The sequence below is a fragment of the Lagopus muta genome, chromosome 2 (assembly GCF_023343835.1).
Source record: "Lagopus muta isolate bLagMut1 chromosome 2, bLagMut1 primary, whole genome shotgun sequence".
Taxonomy (NCBI): Eukaryota; Metazoa; Chordata; class Aves; order Galliformes; family Phasianidae; genus Lagopus; species Lagopus muta.
Window position 1 is genome coordinate 28,368,421 of NC_064434.1, and position 21,498 is coordinate 28,389,918.

General features: G+C 38.4%; 1 protein-coding gene across 4 annotated transcripts in view; it reads left to right on the top strand.

Moving 5' to 3' along the window:
- Nucleotides 1-21,498, top strand: part of SMAP1 (small ArfGAP 1) — a 96,611-nt gene that overhangs the window by 57,768 nt on the left and 17,345 nt on the right. For all 4 annotated transcript variants that reach the window (XR_007375533.1, XM_048938252.1, XM_048938254.1 and 1 more), the window contains one exon: nt 15,107-15,191. Coding sequence is in view for 3 of the 4 variants with exons in the window: in XM_048938252.1 (XP_048794209.1) it covers nt 15,107-15,191 (85 nt within the window). In the remaining variant the exon portion in view is untranslated. The remainder of the gene's footprint in view (nt 1-15,106; nt 15,192-21,498) is intronic.

The window sequence follows — 21,498 nt, forward strand, 5'->3', positions numbered from 1 at the left end:
ATCTGATACGAATCAGCTGTTTCCCACATGAATTAAAGAAAATTGAGTAGGCAACTGCAGAGTTGCCAGAGTAAGTTATGTTACAGCTTTCATTTCTGTGCTTCATTTTAAAACGTTAATACCTGTGCTGAGGTACGTTAGTTCTGCGTTTAGCCTGTTTATAGAAGTTGACTCCTACAACAATATGTAGGTACATATATAATAAAATGAAAAGCACGTGCATTTAAATTCTTTTGAACTAAATCAGCTTTAATCAGAGACCAGGAGCATTTTGAGGCCTTTGAAAAAATAGGAGCATATATGATTGAAAGTGCATATATGCAATCTCATATAAAAGGCTTTATAAAAATTACAGCGCTGGTTAGATTGTGCACAGTCAATGAAATGTGCAAGAACAAAATGGTATGATATCTTTACAGAAGTGGTACCGACATACAGAGTTGAATACGAGGAAAGATACAGATATGAAGTTGAAAACAGAAGCAAGAAATTTAAATAATGTTGCTCAAAATAATAATCTTACCACATTTTGAATAATATGAAAACAAAGGGAAGTGTAACAATAGATTTATTGGATTAGGAGCAAAGCAATCAGGGGTCTTTGTGTATTCTTTCATTTTACTGTGGTTACGTTAGAACGTGCTTAAACCCCTCAGGAGAGGCACCCCACTTCAGTGTGTGAGCATCAAGACGTAGCAGCTGGATAGAAGCAAGAACTGTCAGATGTGCAAATGGTACTTAAGAGTAAAGATGGTAACTCCATTTTTCATGAAAAATAATTTCAGATGCTACAGGCAATTGTCAAATCTCTGACATCAGTTTAAGCTCTGAGTAATTTCTTTTTTTTTAAAAAAAAAAAAAAGGGAGAGAATATTTAATAGCTTTCAAGTTCAAGCTGTCATGACATTTTCAGTGTCTTACAGTTTAACTGACATAGATGTTGATTCTGTGTCTTTTTATTAGAAGAATTAGAGTATTTAGAATGTTGATCATTGTGTTTGGTAGTTGCTCATTGCAGTGGAACAGCGCGTAAAAATCCTTACTGCTCTGACATCAATCCTATTGATTATTTTTTCACAATTCATTGAAAGGCTTTTGGGAGATACTGCTCTAACTTTGGTAGTGATATAAGCAGGATAAGGCAGAGGCAGGAGTTTTTAATGCAATTTGAAGGAAATGGACAAGTTTCTCACTTCAGGAAATTTTGCAAGATTCAGGTTACAAAGTTAAGTGACTCATTAACTAGCTGTTCAAATATAAAATGTCTATTTAATGCTAAATTCCTTTTATGTCAGTCAGCACTGTTAACCAGTCTGCAATCAGTTGCCTTCCATCTCTGATAACAAGAGGATTACAGCTGGATAAATTTGTCTGTCTTACCTGAAATTTTGCCTTTATAAAGTTGGCATCTGCAGCTAGAAAATGGAACCATTCTGCAGTTAGTCTTCAAGCTGGCTGTCAGTGTACTGTTACAAAATAAATCTCTGCATCTCATTGTTCAGCAAGTGCATATCTCAGCTTGAGGATGTTGTAGTTTGTGTCAAAATAAGTTACTGCAGACTTGTCTGCTAGGCAAATAGTGCATTTTATACTGTGTATTAATGTGAGTAACTTTTGCTCAACAGGACATGTAGATTTTGTCTTATTACATTTAAATCCTCAATTTACAGGGTAGGTACATCACAAAGTACCAGATGAGTAGGGTGAGAGGTCTGTGCCAGTCACAGGAAGGAATCAGGTCAGAGGAGCCTGTGGGTCAGCAGGTGGAGAGAGGAGCATCTAGAAGCCACTTATTGCAAAGGCAGTACATCTGTGACCAGTTTTTGGAGGCATGCGCCATATGTTCACATGTGTGTAACATTTTGAGCTGAATTTGCCTGTGAGTAGGATACCAGCATCTGGAAAGATCCATGCTCTGAGCTGGTGACTACCTGTGGGTGTAGGGTCTTGTTGTTATCCTTTCCAGGGTGCGTTTTCAAAACAAATGGTGGTGCCACATGGTTGTAAATGAGTTAAGGAACTGGAGCAAATGTAGTTGTATTACTTTAATGTTGTCCAGGCTAATTAGCTCAGTGTAAGCCTAGGAGAAATACTTATTCTTGTTTTATGAACTCAGCTTTTGTGATTCTAAAACTGAAGAGGTGTAAGATAACTTTGCAGAAATACAAACCACGTGTATTGCATTTTGCAGCTTGCAAATTGAGCTGCGTCGTTATGGGATGCTGCATGAGCCACAGCTTTAAGATGGAAATGTCTAGATTTTCTCCTCTAAAATGACTTCTCTAAGATTTTAAAAACAGGCTTTATTGGATTAGAAGTAGAATACTTTGGTTTTATCTGATCAATTTTCATGACCAGATAAGATAAAAAAAAAAAAAAAAAAAAAAAAAGGTTGATACACAGCTTTTCCCCTGTGCCTTTTATGTCCTTGTAAGTGGGTCCTTGCTTTTAGATTCAGATGCAGTCATTTTAAGGATTCTCAGCTGCAGCAAGCTCAACTCAAATCCTTACCTCCAGAATCTGTAGCAAATTTTGTCACCTCTGCATGCAGGCTGTAGGCCTGTCCTTCTCAGCAGTCCATCTCTAGCTCCAGGTTCCTGCTTCTTATTGTGACTGTTACCTAGTGAACATGAAGGAAAGCACCAAAAGACTGCAGGCGCCAAACTCTTAGGATAAAGAACTCATCCCCTTATTTCAGACACTGTTGTGTATTTATATACGGTGTGTGATATCCCTTTGATTCTTTTGGGTCAGCTGTCCTGGTTCTGTCCCCTCCCAGCTCTTTGTTGTCACCCAGCTCCTTAATGGCAGGACAGCAGGAGAACCTGAAAAATACCTGACTTAGTGTGAGCACTGCTCTGCAACAACTGAAAATAGGTGTTACTAACATTATTTTCATCAAAAATCCAAAGCACAGCACCATTCCAGCTACTGTGGAGAAAATTATCCAGGCAAAAATCAGGGCAAATGCTTTGCCTTAACCGTGAACATTTAATGAAATCCAAATACTTTGGTATTTAGAGTGAAAGTTTAAACTGAGAATAACTTAAAAAAAATGTTATCCTTTAGAAACGTTTGAACTAGATGGCCTTTGTGTACAGATCACAGAATCACAGAATGGCCGGGGTGGAAGGGACCTCAAGGATCATGAATCTTCAACACCCCCTGCCACATGCAGGGCCACCAACCTCCCCATTTAATACTAGACCAGGCTGCCCAGGGCCCCATCCAACCTGGCCTTGAACACCTCCAGGGACAGGGTGTCCACAACCTCTCTGGGCAGCCCGTTCCACCACCTCACCACTCTCTCTGTGAATAATTTCCCACTGACATCCAACCTAAATCTTCCCTCCCTCAACTTCAAACCATTTCCCCTTGTCCTGCAGTTATCAACCCTTTCCAAGAGTTGATTCCCCTCCTGTTTGTAGGCTCCCTTTAGGTACAGAAAGACTGCAATGATTGCATTCTTTTCTCCAGGCTGAACAAGCCCAGCTCCCTCAGACTGTCTTTGTAGGGGAGGTGCTCCAGTCCCCTGATCATTTTTGTGGCTCTCCTCTGGACCATTTCCAACAGCTCCCTGTTTTTTTTTGTACTGGGGGCTCCACACTTGGATGCAGTACTCCAGATGGGGCCTCACAAGGGCAGAGTAGAGAGAGACAATCACCTCCCTGACCCTGCTGGCCACCTGTATGGGAACTGCTGAGTCACGGCCTGAACCTCTGATTAATCACCTGAGGTGAGCCATGAGTCAGCCAGAGGAGCACAGGTGAAGGTAATTCACCTGTGCTGCCGGAAGGGGTGGAGCCTGGCTCCACTCCTCCTGGACCTATTTAAGAGCTGGCTACCAGAGGGGAAGGATCTCTTCTGGAGATCCTCCTCTTTTGGTATTTTCTAGTGAGCTCAACCCAAGGGTAAGCTCTTCTACTTATTCTCTTTTGTGATCCTTGTTTGCTTTGCCTTACTCTTTTGATTATATTGCAATTATAACATCTTGATATCTACTGATTATACACAATTGTATTGTGATTATAACATCTTGGTTATACACCACCCCTCTTCTGATGAAGCCCAGGATACCATTTGCCTTCTGAGCCACAAGGGCACACTGCTGGCCCACCTTAAGTTTTTCATCTATCAAGACCCCCAGGTCCTTCTCCACAGAGCTGCTCTCAAGGACCTCTCCTTCTAGTCTGTATGGATGCCTGGGATTCCTCCAGCCCAAGTGCAAAACTCTGCACTTTGCATTGCTGAACTTCATTAGGTTCACCTGAGCCCACCTTTCAAGCCTGTTGAGGTCCCTCTGGATGGCATCCCTTCCTTCCGCCATGTCAACCTCACCACTCAGCTTGGTGTCATCAGCAAACTTTCTGAGGATGCGCTCGATTCCATCTTCGATGTCATTGATAAAGATGCTGAAGAGCACTGGTCCCAAGACAGACCCCTGGGGGACGCCACTTGTGACCGGCCTCCACCTGGGCATAGAGCCTTGATGACCACTCTCTGTCTGTGGCCTTTCAACCAGTGTCTTATCCATGGAGTGGTCCACCCATCAAATCCACATTCCTCCAATTTGGAGATAAGGATGTAGTGGGGGACCATGTCAGAGGCCTTGCTCAAGTCCAGGTAAATGAGATCAATTGCCTTTCCCTTGTCCACTGACGCCATCACTCTGTCATAGAAGGCCACCAGATTGATTAAGCGTGACCTTCCCCTGGTGAAGCTGTGCTGGCTTTCTGAGATCACACACTCATTCCTCATGTGATCAAGCATGTCATCCAGGAAGATCTGTTCCATGATCTTCCCAGGTACAGACGTGAGACTCACCAGCCTGTAGTTCCCGGGGTCCTCCTTGCTCCCTTTCTTGTAAATAGGAGTGACATGGCCCTTCCTCCAGTCATCTGGGACCTCATCTGACAGCCACGGCATTTCAAATATGATGGAGAGCGGCTCGGCAACCACCTCAGCCAGCTCCTTCAGAACCTTGGGATGCACGCCATCCAGCCCCATAGACTTGTATTCATTCAGTCTCATGAGGCAGTGCTCAGATTCCTATTTGAGGCAGTATCTCAGATACGTATTTAAAAAAAATAAAATCCTGTATTGTTGATTTGTTTGGTATAAATGGCCTAATTTAATTTATATACATCAGTGTGAGCAGTTCAGTGTCAGAGAGTGATTAATTTGAGTAATTGCAGTAAGTTCTTAAATAACAGATTTAAATTTTCCCCCTGAAGTGAGCTGTTTGTTTGAGGCAATTCTGGTTTCAGTAAGAGTTGCAGCTTTTTTTTTTGTTGACGTGCAGTGTTTTTTGTCTTGATTAGAAATGCATCAGATTTTGCATGCTGAGATACTGTAATCGGTACAGCCTCGTAGTGATATCGCTGTTGGGTATCTTGTGGTTCGATGCAGTATGCTATTTTTTGGCTCTTCTTGCAATTTAGGTGGAGTGGAAGTTCATCGTTTGCTGAAAGTATCCTGAGTTTTAAAGAATCAGTCTGATTACTGAATTTCTTTACATTTAGTTAAAAGCTTGAGAAAAGCATTAATATCTTACAGGAAGGTAAGCAGAACAACACATTTTCTTTAACTTGAATCAAATTTAATACTATGGAATAATTAGTTTTAATTTATTTACCTGTCAGGTCCTAGAGCTGTAAAATGTTCTTTAAAAATTCTGTAACACCTGTGAATAATGCTTTAAATAGATACTGGCTAAACTAACTTGTGTAGTAAAAGTATTTAAGCTGTCAGGAAAAATCATATCTATAGACCTACTGCAATCTTATAGCAAATGACTAACATTAATTTCTCATATGGGAGTTCTCCACTGTTTATGCTGCCCTCAAAAGTTACATTGCAAGCAGGTAATGAAGAGGGAAGGAATCCAATTACTTTATGCACAACGCATGAAGTCCCTACCTAATAAAGAGCAGAGAAGGACTTCAGTAAGCGCAGAAGCATCTGTAAGCTCTAGTGAGTAAACTGGAAATTGCTTTTAAGTAGGTTAGGAATGATTTTCACTACATTATTTGATGGATCTTCTAGCTTTCATAAAGCTTCTTGGAGCTACGGTAGGGTAAAGGAATAAATGCTTGAGTAGATCTGATGTGTATGAAACAGACTAAATTATAGATTCATGTGAATTTTTCATTGAAGTATGAAATTGAGGAAAATGTTCAGAGAGGCATTTTTTCTGTATAATGTTTCAGTATGAAAATAGGAGCAGATAGTTGGATTGGACAGCTGATGGAACAGATGTTTGACAGTGATTGATTGCTTCAGAGTAGGAGAGATATTCATGATAGTAATTTACAAATGCTCCTACTTGAAACTTTTTACTTGAGAGCTACTAGTCGTGTGGCTTATGTCTTGAACCTGGTATGCTGCTACCTCTGCTAATTCACAGCTAATGCAAAAAGAATAAGGTAAACAGAATCACAGAATTGCATGGGTTCAAAGGGACCTTAAGAGATCGAATCCAACCCTAATGTTAATCTTAAGTGCTGTTGCTGAAATTTCTTTTATTATATATATATTTGCACAAACATCTTATGGTAGTGAATTAGCAGAAGTTCTGATTGTTTTTTTAAGTATTTTGTTTTGCATTTCTGTTGGATATCCTTTGCCTTCTAGAACTGTTACGCCCATAGTTTGTACATAAATAGATAATTGGCATAACGTTAGAGAAGCAGAAAATTTGCACTTGAGTTAGCTAGCATTATTCTTTTGTCCCAGAGTCACTCATTTATAATGAAAAATAACCTCAGTATGTTCTCTGCATGCTGACACTTCTGAATCTACCCTTAACAAACAAGTTTCATCATTGTCATTTCCTGGGCAAAATGTCACCAGCTGCCTCTGTCAGAGGTGGGTTATCTGGTAGATGGGAAGGTACAAACAAGCGTCTCATAAATGCAGAGCTCAGACTGGCCCGTAGACACTGGAGTGCGTGGTCATACTTGAAAATGTTCTGAAAGAACTGCAGCATATGGGTAATGTTCTTAAATCACTTCACGAGCTTGGATTAATTTCCTGTGTTGTTACAGTAATGATTAAAAAGGACAGAATGGGTATAACTGGAATTTATGGAATTGCTGCTACATCTGAATATTAAGGGATTGGTTTGTTTTTGTTTTTGTTTTTCATTTAACTAATATGGAGGGTCTCGCGTTATCTGTATATCTGGCTTGCCATGTCCCATTCCTCTACTTGTCTTCTACATCTTGTAACCAAGCGTGTGTGGGCCCTGTGCTGAGAGTCAGGGAAGCACAAGCTGGTGGCATGGATAAAATCAGCAACAAACTTCATAAAATCCTCTTATGCATGTGAATTTAGTAGATGTGTGACTGTCAGTCATGGTGGCCTTGACCTTCCTTCTTGTCTTGCCCATGAGATAACTGTATCCCTTGTAGACAACATCATTGGCGCTGTTCCGTAATCTTTGTGCAGAGGAAGGAAGAGGATTGACTTGGCAATGCTTCCATTATTTCTCTTTTCTCTGATGAGACAATGAATTATTCATTCAGCGGTTATCTTCAGAAATAGCTGGCTGAACAAAATCTGATGAAATGCCTGACTGGGACACTGGACTCTCTACAGCATGCAGTTTATGCTTCAGGCATTGCAGACTTGCTTTGTAAAACTCTGGAAGAAAGCATGGCTACCCATTCCAGGGAGTAGGAGTGGACTTCTGGATGAGCCTGCTGCAAAACTGTAATGCTGTGATTCAGGGATTTAAGGCTTTTATGTATGCTGAGCTTCAGTGAGAGAACAGAACTTGAGAATTCACTGTGACTTGTAGGATGAGTTCCAGAAGCAGGTGATTTACATGACTAAAATTGCTCCTTGTATCTGGTTGGCCAAGTGTAGCATGACAGAGACGGGGAATATTAGGTAGTTATTACCTGTGCTGATGGGGTGAAATTCAAAAACAGGACATCATATGGTCATTTCAGTAAGCTGTCCCATCTGTATCCCATCTTAGCATCTAACCAACCCAAGCCTAATGGCTGGATGAGCAAAATGGGGGAAAAAAGATCGGTGAAACTCATGAGATTCAACAAATCCAAGTGCAAGGCCTTGCACCTTGGTCATGGCAACATCCACTACTAGTACAAGCTGGGGGATGAAAGGCTTGAGCACAGCCCTGTCAAGAAACACCTGGGAGTACTGATGGATGGGAAGCTGGACGTGAGCCAGCAGTGTGCCCTTGTTGCCCAGAAAACCTGCTCTATCCTGGACTGCATCAAATGAAGCGTGGCCAGCAGGTGAACCTGCAGCTCTGCTCTGTGGTGGTGAGACCTCACCTGGAGAACTGCAACCAGATGTTGAGTCTTCAATACAGGAGAGACATGGAAATGTTGGAATGTGTTCAGAGAAGGAGCAGGAAAATGATCCATGGAATGGAATGGCTCTTCCACAACGACAGGCTGAGAGAGCTGGGCCTGTTCAGCCTGGAGAGGAGAACGCTCCATGATGACCTCACAGGAACGTTTTTGTGTCTAAAAGGGAGAGCTACAGGAAAGAAGGGGACAGACTCTTTAGCAGGGTCTGTTGTGATGCAACAAGGGGAAATAGTTTCAAGGTTAAAGATAGTAGGTTTAGGTTGGATATAATGAAAATGTCTTTTATGGTGTGGATGGTGAGGCACTGCAACAGGTTGCCTGGAGAGATGTCGTTGATGCCCTGTCCCTGGAGGCTTTCAGGGTGAGGCTGGATCAGGCTTTGGGCAACCTGATCTAGCTGTGGATGTTCCCTCTTATTGCAGGGCAGTTGGACTAGATGGTTTTCAGAGGTCCCTTCCTGCTCTGAGTATTCTGTGATTCAATTCTCTTGTCCTTGTCAAAGATGCATTCTTATTTTCTAGGAGATTTGCTTTAGATGAACATGTGAGGGAGAAACAAATCTATAAAATCAACCCTACACCTTGATGTGAAAATAGAGTAATTAAGATTGTTACTTGCTGATTTATTTGGTTTTAACTGATTTAAGAAGTGTTTCACATAAATCAGATTAAACCAGAATGGTGTTATATCTAGAGCAATGATTTGTGAGAGTTCAATAAAAGGTAATACTGAGCATGGATTGTTTTTTTTTTTTTATTTGAGACCTAGTAGGGACAAATAAAATTTTTATTTTTGGCTGGTCTAAACTAGTATTCTTACGAATCCTGTTTTTCAAATTAAATCTCGGATCACTTTTATTATCTCACACAATGAGTAAAGAAACAAGAACAGGAAAGAAAACAGCAGTGCAGCATTGTTGAATTATAAGTTAGTCTTTCATGACGCAATGGTAAACTTCCTCATCATATGAAAATAGAGAAATTGGTTTTCTAGAAGTATGCTATTTTAATTCTGAAAGAATGTAGTCAGAATTTGAATGAAATAAAAGTCAAATCTTTGCCTTACACTCAAATTTTAAAAATTATCTTAACCATGAAATGTTGGGAAATTAACAAGATCAGTAAGTGGTTTTGACTATGTAATACCTAGTATCTCTATGGATTAGGGGCGGACTGGTGAGTGCACTCATAATGAAAACATAAACTCAGTGTGGGTCTTTAGAAAAATTACATTACATAAAACTATTTAAGCAGGCTTATGTACTTGCTTGAAGAGTGTAATATATTACAGATGGCCTGATTTTATCCACAGTTGATTGCTTTTTACAGCAGTTAGGGCAAGAATTCTGTTTGGATTTAGCTCAAAATGTTAACGTTGAACAAGTTGCAGTGTACAGGTATGTGCACATTGCCAGCATTTAATGCTCCATCTGCTGAATTCAAGCCAATTAACATCCAGTAAAGGTGTGAGGAAATTAAAATTCATATAATCATTTCTGTATCTCCATTTCACGTAACTAGGAAAGAGATATTTCTTACTGTCTGTAGAAGATACTCTCTGACGTGTTCATTTCATTTGTTAGAGGTAAAGTTAGGAGAAGTTCCTACTTTTAAATGTCTTCTCTTTAAATACTATAATATATCTTATTATCTAAGTACTTCTTATGGATAAGGTTTTAGTGTTATGTTGTCACAGTATGTTTTATTGTACTGTAGAGCTTCAGTGGGGTATAAAATTAGGATTCAGTGAGATATCACTAGATAGTAAATAGGAATTAGAACCAGAGCAAAAACTTATAGACGGAATTGTTTCCATGACAGCAGCTTTATCAATTTTAATTACTCAAGTTTGTTTGTCTTACTTTAATAAAATGCAGACTCTATGGCTCTTGTGATTATCTAAGGTTCTGGCAATTAGTCTGCTTTCTATTCAGATATTTTATGAAGGAGCAGAATTTCTATTAGTCTCACATAACACACATATTCTTCTTAGAAGAATAATATAGGGAAATTCTATTTAGACAGTGGAGGAAAAAAAAGCTACTCTTAGTCCCCTGTTACTCAGCTCCTGTTAAGTATGTGCCTTTCCATGCCATCCCATACACACTGGCATGCCTCTAGGGATGCTCATAACTGTAGCCTCTGCTGCAGAAAACCTTGTTTTTTCCCAGTTTTCTTTAACATATGGAATACGAACATCACATAATATTTCTGCAGTAGATGCTGTTACTTCTGAAGCAATCATAAGAATTGTTACTAAAATTGTCTCTCAGAGCTTCAAGAGTGGGCTATAAACCAATTCTAAACAGTGATTTCCATGCATTTGATGTTATACCAGTCAAGATAGATGAGCGCCTTAAAAATTACTCAGTATTTGGTGATGCAACTGTATTGCCCACAGTCTTCCATAGAAGACTGCTTCAGCCCCTTCCACTGAAAAGTTAAAACATTGTCAGTGTACCTGAAAGTATGGAAGTCCTTCAGCCTTACTGAAAATATCTGATGAGTGAATGTTGTAGCTAACAATTTCTATGCGCTGTTTCACTTGGCAGAATCGCAGAATGGTTGAGGTTGAAAGGGACCTCTAGAGGTCATCTCGCTCAGCCTGCTGGTTCAAGAGTCACTCCAGATAGTTTTCACTGTCTCAAAGCTGGGAGACTCCACAGCCTCTCTAGGCAACCCGTGCCAGTACTCCATCAACATAGAATTCCACCTGCTGTTTGTTCAGAGGGAACCGCCTGTGCTTCCAGTTTGTCCTCATTGCATCCTGGCCTGCACTGGGCACAGTCTGACTCTGTCCACTGTTAGACTTCCTTCAGGAATTTATGGACACAGATGAGCTCCTCCTGAGCCTCCCCTTCTCCAGGCTCAGGAGAAATACTGAAGTAAAAGGTTAGGCCTGGTCTGGTATTAGATGTGGAGGTTGGTGGCCCTGCATGTGGCAGTGGGGTTGGAGATTGGTGATCCTTGAGGTCCCTTCCAACCCTGTGATTCTGTGAAAAGGATAGCGTTGGTGGGGAAAAAGCAATTAAAAGTTACTGTGTTTCAACTAAGTATCATCTGTGCAATCACACGAAATGATGATATCCATTCTGGGGCTTGGTAATAAGAAAGTATTTTCCTGCTTTTCTGCTTAAGAGGTTTTTTTTTTTTTTTTTTAATTGAAAATACTTACAAGAACTTCCAAGATTTGCCAATCTGAAGAGCTGTATAAAGGGATGCAGAACCTAGCTAAGGAAGTGATAACTTCAGTGAGATTATTCTAGCCTCTAAAACATTATTCTAGTCTCTAAAACAGGCTCACGTTTTTTTAGGACAGAAACCAAAAGGAATCTTAGTGCAGCAGAAATCATAAGCAGATTTTTGTCATAGTACGGTACTCTGCTGCAAAATACAGTAATTTTTAGATAAAGCACTGAATTAAACAGTAAGTTAACAAAATGTCACTGCCTTGTTATGTTGGTTTTTTGGGTTTTTTTTTTGTTGTTTTTTTGGGTTTTTTTTTACCCATTGCATGCTTCTGTGCTCACAGTATTTAACTTTAACATCTCTGAAGAGCACTCTGTACATAAAGCTTAGTCATGTGTGAGTCCTGTTGGAACAAAGCTACTAAACAGAAATTAGACATCACATCCCTTGAGGATTTGGAATAAAATTTTCAAATGACTCTAATGTGATTGTTCTTTTCTGGAAATTTCAATGTCTATCTGTGCCAGAATTATATGGGTTGGAAGGGACCTGTGTAGGTCTTTTTCTCCAGCTCCAGAAATAAGCCATTATCTCTCCTATAGAACACATTAATAAGGTATTGCTTTTCATTGTACCTTCTTCAGGTGGACCACAGTGCAGTCAGGCAGCCCAAAGTCCAGGGGGGGCAAAAAGAGAACTGTCTCAGGAAACAGCACATCAAAGAGCATTTTATTTAGGTATTCTTAAATGTAATTGTTTGCATCCATGGTTTTTTTTTTTTCCCCTTTCTGCCCAGCAGTGCCATCTTTGTTTAATTTATGCCTAAGCATAGGTTATTTCAGATAGGTCATTTTCCAGTCATAGCAGACGTTATGCACCAAACTAAATGTCTTCTGAATTTGCACAAGAGCCTTTATGGCATGCAGCATCTTAGCCTCCAAACCAAAAATTAAGGTACGTTTTATTTAAAAAAAAAAACAAATACTCTCAAACAGGAGAGTAGTGAACTCCAGCAGCTGGCATTTGTTGTGGTCAGGGAATGGAAAGTGGGAAGAGGAGGAAGCGATGTAGCATCACTGCTAAAATTAAGAATAGGAGAATATTCAGATGAAATGTTTTTATTATTCTAGATTGCTGCTGAGGATTGCTAGTGAATATTGATAAAATGCAAGTTGATGGATGGGGTGGGTTTTTGTTCAGAGTGAAGGTTAGTCTTGGTGAAAACTGGCTATGTATAAACGAGAAACTGAATAATGCTTTGAGAATCTCCCTCAAATAACAATAAATTTTTGCAATATTAACAAGCATGAAAATAACTTAGCAGTCTGTTAGTGTAACTAGCTATGAAGTAATGTGAAAACCTATTCTTTAGATATTAGAGAAGGAGTAAAATAAGAAAAAAAAATGCTGATCAAAAAATAGAGCAATGTTGGGACAAGGTGCCTTAGAGAATCTTACGTAATTTCTATACGTTGTACCTTCATTGTCTTATCAGACTCTAAATAGGCAATTAATGATTATTGAGAAAGTTCATTTAACAAAGCAGAAGACTCAAGTACAGGATTAGTACTGCCTTTTTTTATATTTAGATTTATTAAAAGATAATCTTGCTACAATAATAAGTACTAAACAAAAGAAACTGCTATTTGAATGCCATCTGTTCGGATTTACTAATGTATGCAAAGCTGATTTGTTTTCTGTGAGAAGTTTGCCCTCTAAACCAACCCTGTTAAGCTTTAATTTATTACAAACTTATGCATTCAGATAGTTACCATAAACCTAATCTGGAGTAATGAGAACTTACACATTTAGTGTAATTCTAACAGTTCTGCTTTTCAGTTTAAAGAAGCTGTTATTCTGTACTCAGAGATGTTAAACTCTGAATATAGAATAAAAAAAATCAGTTTTGTGAATTCAGGCAAAAAGTCAGAAACAGGTTTGTTTTTTTCTTTTACATCCTCAGTGATCCATGGTGTTCTGTACGGAGTTGGAGGAGAACCAAGTGAACAAATTTCTGTGATGAACTCTGTTCTGAAATATTTTTTGTAAAATCTGATTAATATTTGTGACAGTAATTTAAGTTCTGTGGTATCTTTTCAGACATGCTCAGCTGTAGAAAACCTTGTTTTTGAATGATCAGTTCTTAAATTTGTCACTGATGTGCAAAAGTTTACTTTCAGAAGTACTCTTTTTTTCTTACACCCAAAAATACTTATCTGTGTACAGAGAAGCATCCAAAATGTTTGCTATTCTTCAAATAATGTGTTCAAACATGGTACTTGTAAGACACTTTAGAATTGGAGAAGCCATGGAATATTTTTCCAGCAGCAGCTTCCCTTTTATTCTTGAGCAAAGTGCATAGAGTCAACAGAAGGATTTTTTGCAAGAGTGTGGAAATATGTCTCTAAAAGATGAACAAAGATGAGTTTGAGTGTTCAGGTTCCCATTCCCCATCACTGCAGAAATGGAGTTTCTTTCATTGCAGATATTTCCCAGAGGATATGATATCAATGGGTGCTTTCTCATCTAAGAGGGGTGTTGGTAAATTAGGCTGTTCGCTAGAGCCATCTTTGAGTACTCTTTGAGTTTTGTCAGTGCTTTCACAAGCACCAAGCTCATGACTATCCTGAGTTTGCAGTAGAAGAAAGAGACTAATAAATAACTTCATATCCACATGATAATGATAATGGTGGGAGTAAAGTGGGTTCTGTTGGTCTCAGCCCAGTGCCCAGTCTGGCAGTGCTCTTCTACCATCACTCAGTTGTCATTTCTACTTAACAGCTGTGCTCACTGGTCGACCAGTCCACTTCACCTGTCTGTGATTTTGTGAAGTAAATGCATGTCAGGCATTCATGTCTTGTTCACGGGCACAAGAGAATATGTTTGCCCTGTCAATGCTGTATACCAGTTTATTTTAAAACAAGATGTTCAGATGAGTTAGGGTGACCAGCCAGATATTGGTGTGACATGAACTATAAATAGATTTATGAAGTCATTTTCATAATCAGATTTCATGTCAATGCCACTTGCCTTCAGGCTTAGAAAGAAAGACCAAAAAAACAGATTATGTCCTTCTGTGCTTAGCATCCACAAAGTCTGCAAGTTCTGCTGATACTGTTTTCAAGAAGGGTAAATTGTGTCACTAGTCTGCTGCTCATCTTTTAATACAAGCTTTTGAAAACCTGAACCTTCTTACTGCTGCACAACAGTATAGTTTGGAGGCTGAAGCTAGTCAATCAGATTACAGATGGATTTCTGCCTAGTGAATGATAAGCAGTGGCTCAGTATAAGATTTCGACTTTTTTTTTTTTTCTAATTTATTTGACAACTCTTATTTAAAAATTGATTACATATCAGCAAAGGAATAAGGATTATGTTTTACAGTAATACTCGTCCTTTATGATCACAACTGCAATTTGTCTCGTTACAAATCAAATTCGTTACAATAAGCAAATACAGAAAAGAGCTTTTATTTTTGGTATTGGCTTAGCATCTGTAATGGGAATTTTTTAAGCATCATATCCCTTTCAGAAAAGTTAACTGTGATTTTTATTTTTTTTTTTCCCTCTAAAGCCGCAGAAGAAAGAGGATCAGCAATTAGAAGCCAAAGGAAGTCCAAAAAAGTCATCAGAACCCACTATTGACCTCTTAGGGCTTGGTAAGCAATAAATAATTACCTGTTTTTCTATGCAACGTGTACACATCATTTTAAATTTTAATAAATATGTTTTCATTTTCTCTGTGCTTACTGACATTGTTAGCTGAATTTGAAAACCATGACACTGAGTCTGAATTTAAAACTACAAAGGAAAATGCCATGGGGATCTGTGTATATCAATACTTGCATTTTGCTAGGGAGAGTAATGAGCTCCTGTGGGAAGGGGAAGTTATCAAAGTGATCTTCAAAGAGCTTTGGATTGTGATATTTCAATGTTTGTGGTACTGGCATATTTCTCAGTTGAAATGCAGAGGTAATCTGAATTGTATTTCTCTAAAATGCCTTATATGATAAAATCTCTATTTTAGTTAAAAGAACAACGAAGTGACTGACTGTAGCTGACCAATATCTTGTAAAATGTAAACACTGAGCATTGCAGTCTTGTGAACTGTGACAGTCATTCAGTTTTATGTTCTGCACATTTTGTTTTCTTCTCTAGCGGATAACCATCTACTTGTTGTGTAAATAAACTGTTTTTTATACTTTTTCTTTGCTTGTTGAAGGTTATGATTATACAAATGTGTTTGCCCATTGGATAGAAACAGAAGATAGGAAAACAAAATATTGCAATAACTATTTTTAATCTCTTTTATTATGTAACGTTAGGAAGTTTCCCTACATATTGGGAGTGGATATTAGAATGCTTATTGATACACTGGTTACTCTAGATTTTGCCATAGTATTGACAGTTCATTGAAGGAGGCAGATAAGTCTTTTAAATGTGCTTTTTTAGCCTGTAGTACCAATTGGAATTTGTATGAAAATGATTTGTTTTGTTTTCATTTTCAGATAATAATGTTGCAGCAAGGCAAATAGTATTGTCCCTGTTTTAGAATTCATGCTGTCAGTCAGAATGCAATTTATTTTCCCTCTGTATGCAGAATGGCTGTAAAATACTGTTTTTGTACCGACTCTGTTTGTGTCACAGTCCGTATCTCATCTCAAGTAGTATGTTACCATAGGCAAGCAAAACTTAATCAAACAGGAAAAGTTAGATCATGGATATAGAATGAACCTGTTAAAAACAAAAGTAACTCAAGCTTCATGGAAGGCCAGTCCTTTTTTATTTTCCTTCACCAGACCGACATCCTAACTAAGAATTCAAATTTAATCAGTGTGTGGTTCTGAAATTGTCAGACTTCCGTAGTTTGTTAGTTATGGGTTGAAAAACATCTTGGTAATACCATTTTATGCTATGATAATGAACTCTGATTATGTAAAAATATAATGTACAATAGAAAGAGTATTATAATTGTGTTCAACGTTTCTTCAGTGGTTCTTCAGTGTAAATAAACACGGAGGGATATACAAAGGGCAAAGTTTATAATTGTAGCAAAAAATGATGTTAGAGGAGGGAGTGTTAAGAACTTCAAATCAATTGAAAGGCAGTGTAATGAGCTAGCATCACTTGGAATCCACTGAGCTGCAAACGAGATGGATTAATGAGAGCAGACCTGCATAATTCATTTGGAGTTATCTTGTAATTAATTCTCGCAGTAGGCTGCTTGTTATTACTTTGTTGATTCAGATAGTATTAAAAGCAAGATCTCTTCAGTGCAGTATATATGCCATATCAAACAATTTTAGAATGGATATGATGGTGTGGCTCATTCTTCTTACTGAGTGGACATATTTCTAATGACAGTAATTCATTCTCAGGACTTCATTCCTGCAAATTGAGAACAACGGTAGTTTTTACGAGGGTGGATCAGAGTCATTTGTAATAGCAAATTAGGTAATTTTAAAGGATTGCAATTCATGCAGGAAGAATTCTGGCTTTTTAAACAGCCCAGCCTCTTGTTTTCCTTAGAATACATCTGTGCTAGCTTTGAGTATGAAGTTAACTTTTTTGGGTTATGAAGTTAACATAACACTTTGTGTGTATGTGTCTCTGCTGGGTTTTAATATTGACCTCATCAGAAGGTAAACGAACTGTGAAACAAGACTTACCCTTAAAAAACAGGTAGCACTTATAGCTGGACTCAATAATTTTCTGAAAATAAATTGTTTTTTATTTTTTTCTACTAAATTGCAACATCCTCAAAGTTGTTTAACAAATTGCATCTTCAAAACTTGTAATAGTAGCAGAGGCATGATGTAATTGGTGACTGTGCTGCCATGTTAGAGTTTCTGCTAGCCTTTGAAAATTGATTCATATAGATCCTTTGGGCTCCTTTTCAGAGTGGTTGTTACTGAGGTTGTATTTGGAAATTCATTTTTTTGATGGTCAAGCTATGTAGACATTTGTGCATTTTGCTTTTTGTTTCAGAGTACCTTTTAGTTCAGTAATGCACAGATGCAGAAATTTGGGAAACAACGTGCACAAGCTGAATATTCTTTTGTTCTCCACAAACAATGGTGTTACTTAATGTTCATACTGTGAAGCCCCACATTTTTTCCCTCACTTCCCAAGCCATGAGAAATCACAGTTTATTTCTGTAGGCTAAATCTGACACTACTGTTTTTTAATGATCTCTACAATTAGTTGGATCTTCCCCACACTGAAAGAGTGCACTGCTGAGAATGTGAGGATGTTAATGCAAAAATTGGTAACATGGGATTTTAAACATTAATTTTTAATAGGGGTGTTATAGGAAACTTTTTTCTGTTTGAAAGCCACAGCATGTGAACCAAAGTTCTTTGGCATTTAAGTCATTGTCAAGGCTCTCTCCATCTCGGCAGTGTTAATCCTGCTGATCCTCTGTGCTGCTCGGCAGCTTGGGGCTTTCTCTTACAAGTTATGTGGTTCCACTTATGTCGGACTGATGAAGGAAAGATAGCTTTAAAAAACATTTGTGAAAAAGAAATGGTGTTTGTGTAGGATAGTAGGAATTATATAGCATTGTTGATATATTAAGGTTGTGCTTAGGTAGGTATACAGCGTATTCACCCCACATGAAAATAGGCACAACCACTTGGTGCGTGTAGCTTTGCTAACTTTCTGGTTCTCCAGATTTTATTTTGAGAAATTTTGTACAGAAAAGAGCTTCCAGTGAATAGTTCTACAAAGATTTTGACAGTAAATAAAATTTTAGTAATGCAATAAATAATTATTCCATCATTCCATCATTTGTTTGTATCTCTGTCACAGATTTTGTTTAAAGCCTTCAACTGTTTTTCTTAGTTCTGTCTTTTTAGCAATTTGGTGCAGTAAATAATCAGATACATATTCAAAATATCTCTTCTACTGCAAGTTTTAGTGTGACTGTCATGTATAAAAACACAGCTTAGATGCCAAGTCTTGTAAATAGTTTGCTCCTTTATAATTAGTTTCAGAAATGTAATGTAAGGAATAGGTCTTTCTTACTGCTTCTCTTTCTTGCCATGCCTTTACATCTCCTATATTGGTCACTCACCACTGGTGCAGAGAAATGTACCACGTATTAATGCTGTGTATTAAAGTTTTCATAACAAAAGGAAGCACTGAATCAGAAATTGTATTGTCAGAAATAAATAAAATATACACTATAGAAAAGCTATAATGGTAAACATCACTAGAATCACTTACTACGTGTATCCTGGCAAATAGCTTTTGTTTCTGCTAACAAATTTAAACAGGACTTCCTGTTGTGAAAGCATAAGCAATATCTGCTGTTGCAACTTCTATCTGCCATACTATGCATATTTACCTGTCATATTGTGGTAAGGGTTTAGGTCTTCTGGAGATAGGAATAGCAACAAAAACCAGCACCTGATGACTTTCCTCATGACCTTCTCCACCTTAGTGTGACACTTCTACCTGTGATATGCTCATGTTGCAGGGGTTGTGCTGCATCTTGTCCTTCATCCTTAGCTAGTGGTGTATTCTCTACAAAGGTGATGGCAGTTCATTAGAAATAGTTCATTAGAAATAGTTTCAGAGTAACTGTGATCATCTCCCTAACATATGTGTTGGTTAGAGCTATGCATTTCTCAAAATTTATGTATAACTTGATCTGTTTTTGACTAATTCCTGGAAAGACTGCAGGCATGTTTCCTTCTCTCTCTTGTCATCAGTTTTTATTGGTAGACAGTAAAAGTTGAATGAAAAGTAACATTTTTAGAATATTAGAATTCAGAACTCATCTGGAGCATCTTTCATAGACTAAAGAAGTATTTTAAAGTTAGGATAGAAAAGAGGAAACACATTCTAATCAGTGGCTTGACACGCTGTAGTTGGGAATATCCATGATCTCTATAAACGTGTGAACGATTACACTGAAACACAAGTTTGTGTATGTCTGCACACTTACATTTTTATAACTGTGCTAATATTTCTACAAGTGATAAACAAGATTGAAAACAGGTTGTTTTTTTCTACATTCTGAAATTTATCTTGTTCTGGAATCTTCCAGTTTCGTGGTGCAAAAAAAATGTTTCAGGATTTGCTAAATATTCCAACTGTTGCATTTTTGAGAAAGGACTAAGACAGGATCTGCTATTAATATTACTTATTAAGAGCTAGAACTGTGTTGGAAGGAGTCATTCAGAATATCTCATTTCTGCACTGATGCAGGCAGAAATACTTTTGGTGTAAAATTTAGTAAAAGGTTGAAAACACGTACATTATCAAGTGTTATTCTTACACTTATAGCTGTTATAACGTATAGCTGTTAAAACAGCTTTGGACTGATCTAGCAAAAACCCAGGTTTCATAATATTAATTTATAACTAGCATATTAACTGCTTGAAAAATACCATTCTCTTATAATGATTGTATTCTACCGTGTTTTACATATGTGAAATGCTTGTTTTACTAAATTATTATGTGTATATTTAAAGTCTTAGATGATAAACATTTTTAGATTGAGGGAAACTGAACCACTTTGGAATATAAGACTTTTTCTAATCCATACGACTCCCTGAGAAAATGAAAACATTAAATTATTAATTCCAGACAATCCATTTGCATGAAAATTATGCACTATTCATTCCTAAATTTATCTGAAGCAGCCAACCTTTTGGGAGATGTTTTTGGAACTGCCTGCCTGCAGAATGACCTCAAATGAATAGAGTACTTTGAACTACCAGAAGCTCATTACTTGCTTGACAATACACTTATTTGCATGCATCTTAAAGCGCTGTTGCGGGCAGAATGATGGATCAGATTATACTTACAGTGTCCACTGGCTTCAAGTCATCAGAACAGAAATAGGAGAAGGAGGAGACCTTCATAGCTAAGGTATAAACAGATATGCCATAGTGGTAGATGACCTTGTTCTTCAGTTCTGTTGAAGATCTCCCAGAAAAGTCAAATGCTGACATAGGAATTAAATGGACTGATGTGGCTTTTTAAATCATAGGATCACAGAATATGCCCAGTTAGAAGGTGCCCATAAGGATCGCTGAGTCCAACTTCAGTTCAATCCCTGTGTCTGAGAGCATTGCCCAAACGCTCCATGAACTCCAGCAGCTTGGGGCCATGCCCACTACCCTGGGCATCCTGTGCCATGCCCACAGCCATCTGGTGAAGAACATTTTGCTAACCCCCAGCTGCCCCTCCTCTGACGCAGCTCCATGCCGTTCCCTCAGGCCCATCGCTGTCAAACAGAGCAGAGCTCAGTGCTGCCCTTTTGCTCCCTGTGAGGAGCTGCAGCCGCCATCAGGCCTCCCCTCAGCTCCTCTGCTCTGGGCTGAGCAAACCCAGGGACCTCAGGCACTCCTCATCCACCTAGCCTTCTAGAACCTTCACCATCTTTGTAACCCTCCTTTGAGCACTCTCTAACAGTCTAATGATGTTCTTATGTTGTGGTGCCCAACGCTGCACATACTGCTCGAGGTGCGTCTACACCAGTGCTGAGCAGAGCTGGATAAATTGCTTTAATCCTTCTGTCATTGTTCAGTTCATTGTTTACTTTTAGCATATGAGATCGAGTAATTTGAAGGCGTTCTCTGGCGATTTTGCTTTTGTGGAGTTCCTTGGTTTGTCTTAGTCCTTACAGACAGCATAATTATCCTCACAAGCTTTGGGAAACCTGAAACAAGAAACACACGTGCTGAGGTTTCATTTCTTGTGAATGCTACATGTGTCTGTCTTTGTATCCTTGCCTTCAAGGTGCTTTGTCACTGGATCTGCATGCCTTTGCTAGCGTGCACAATTTGGTCTGCATTTCACATTGATAGGAAGAGGATTTGAGAGTTGGCGAATACCAAGCTACTCGTGATCCTGATTGATGCTAAATCAAATTACAAAATCATTTTGTGTATCTGAAGAAATCTCTGAAGACTTGCAGACCAGCACCCTTCCACCTGGTTGTTTCTTAATTCC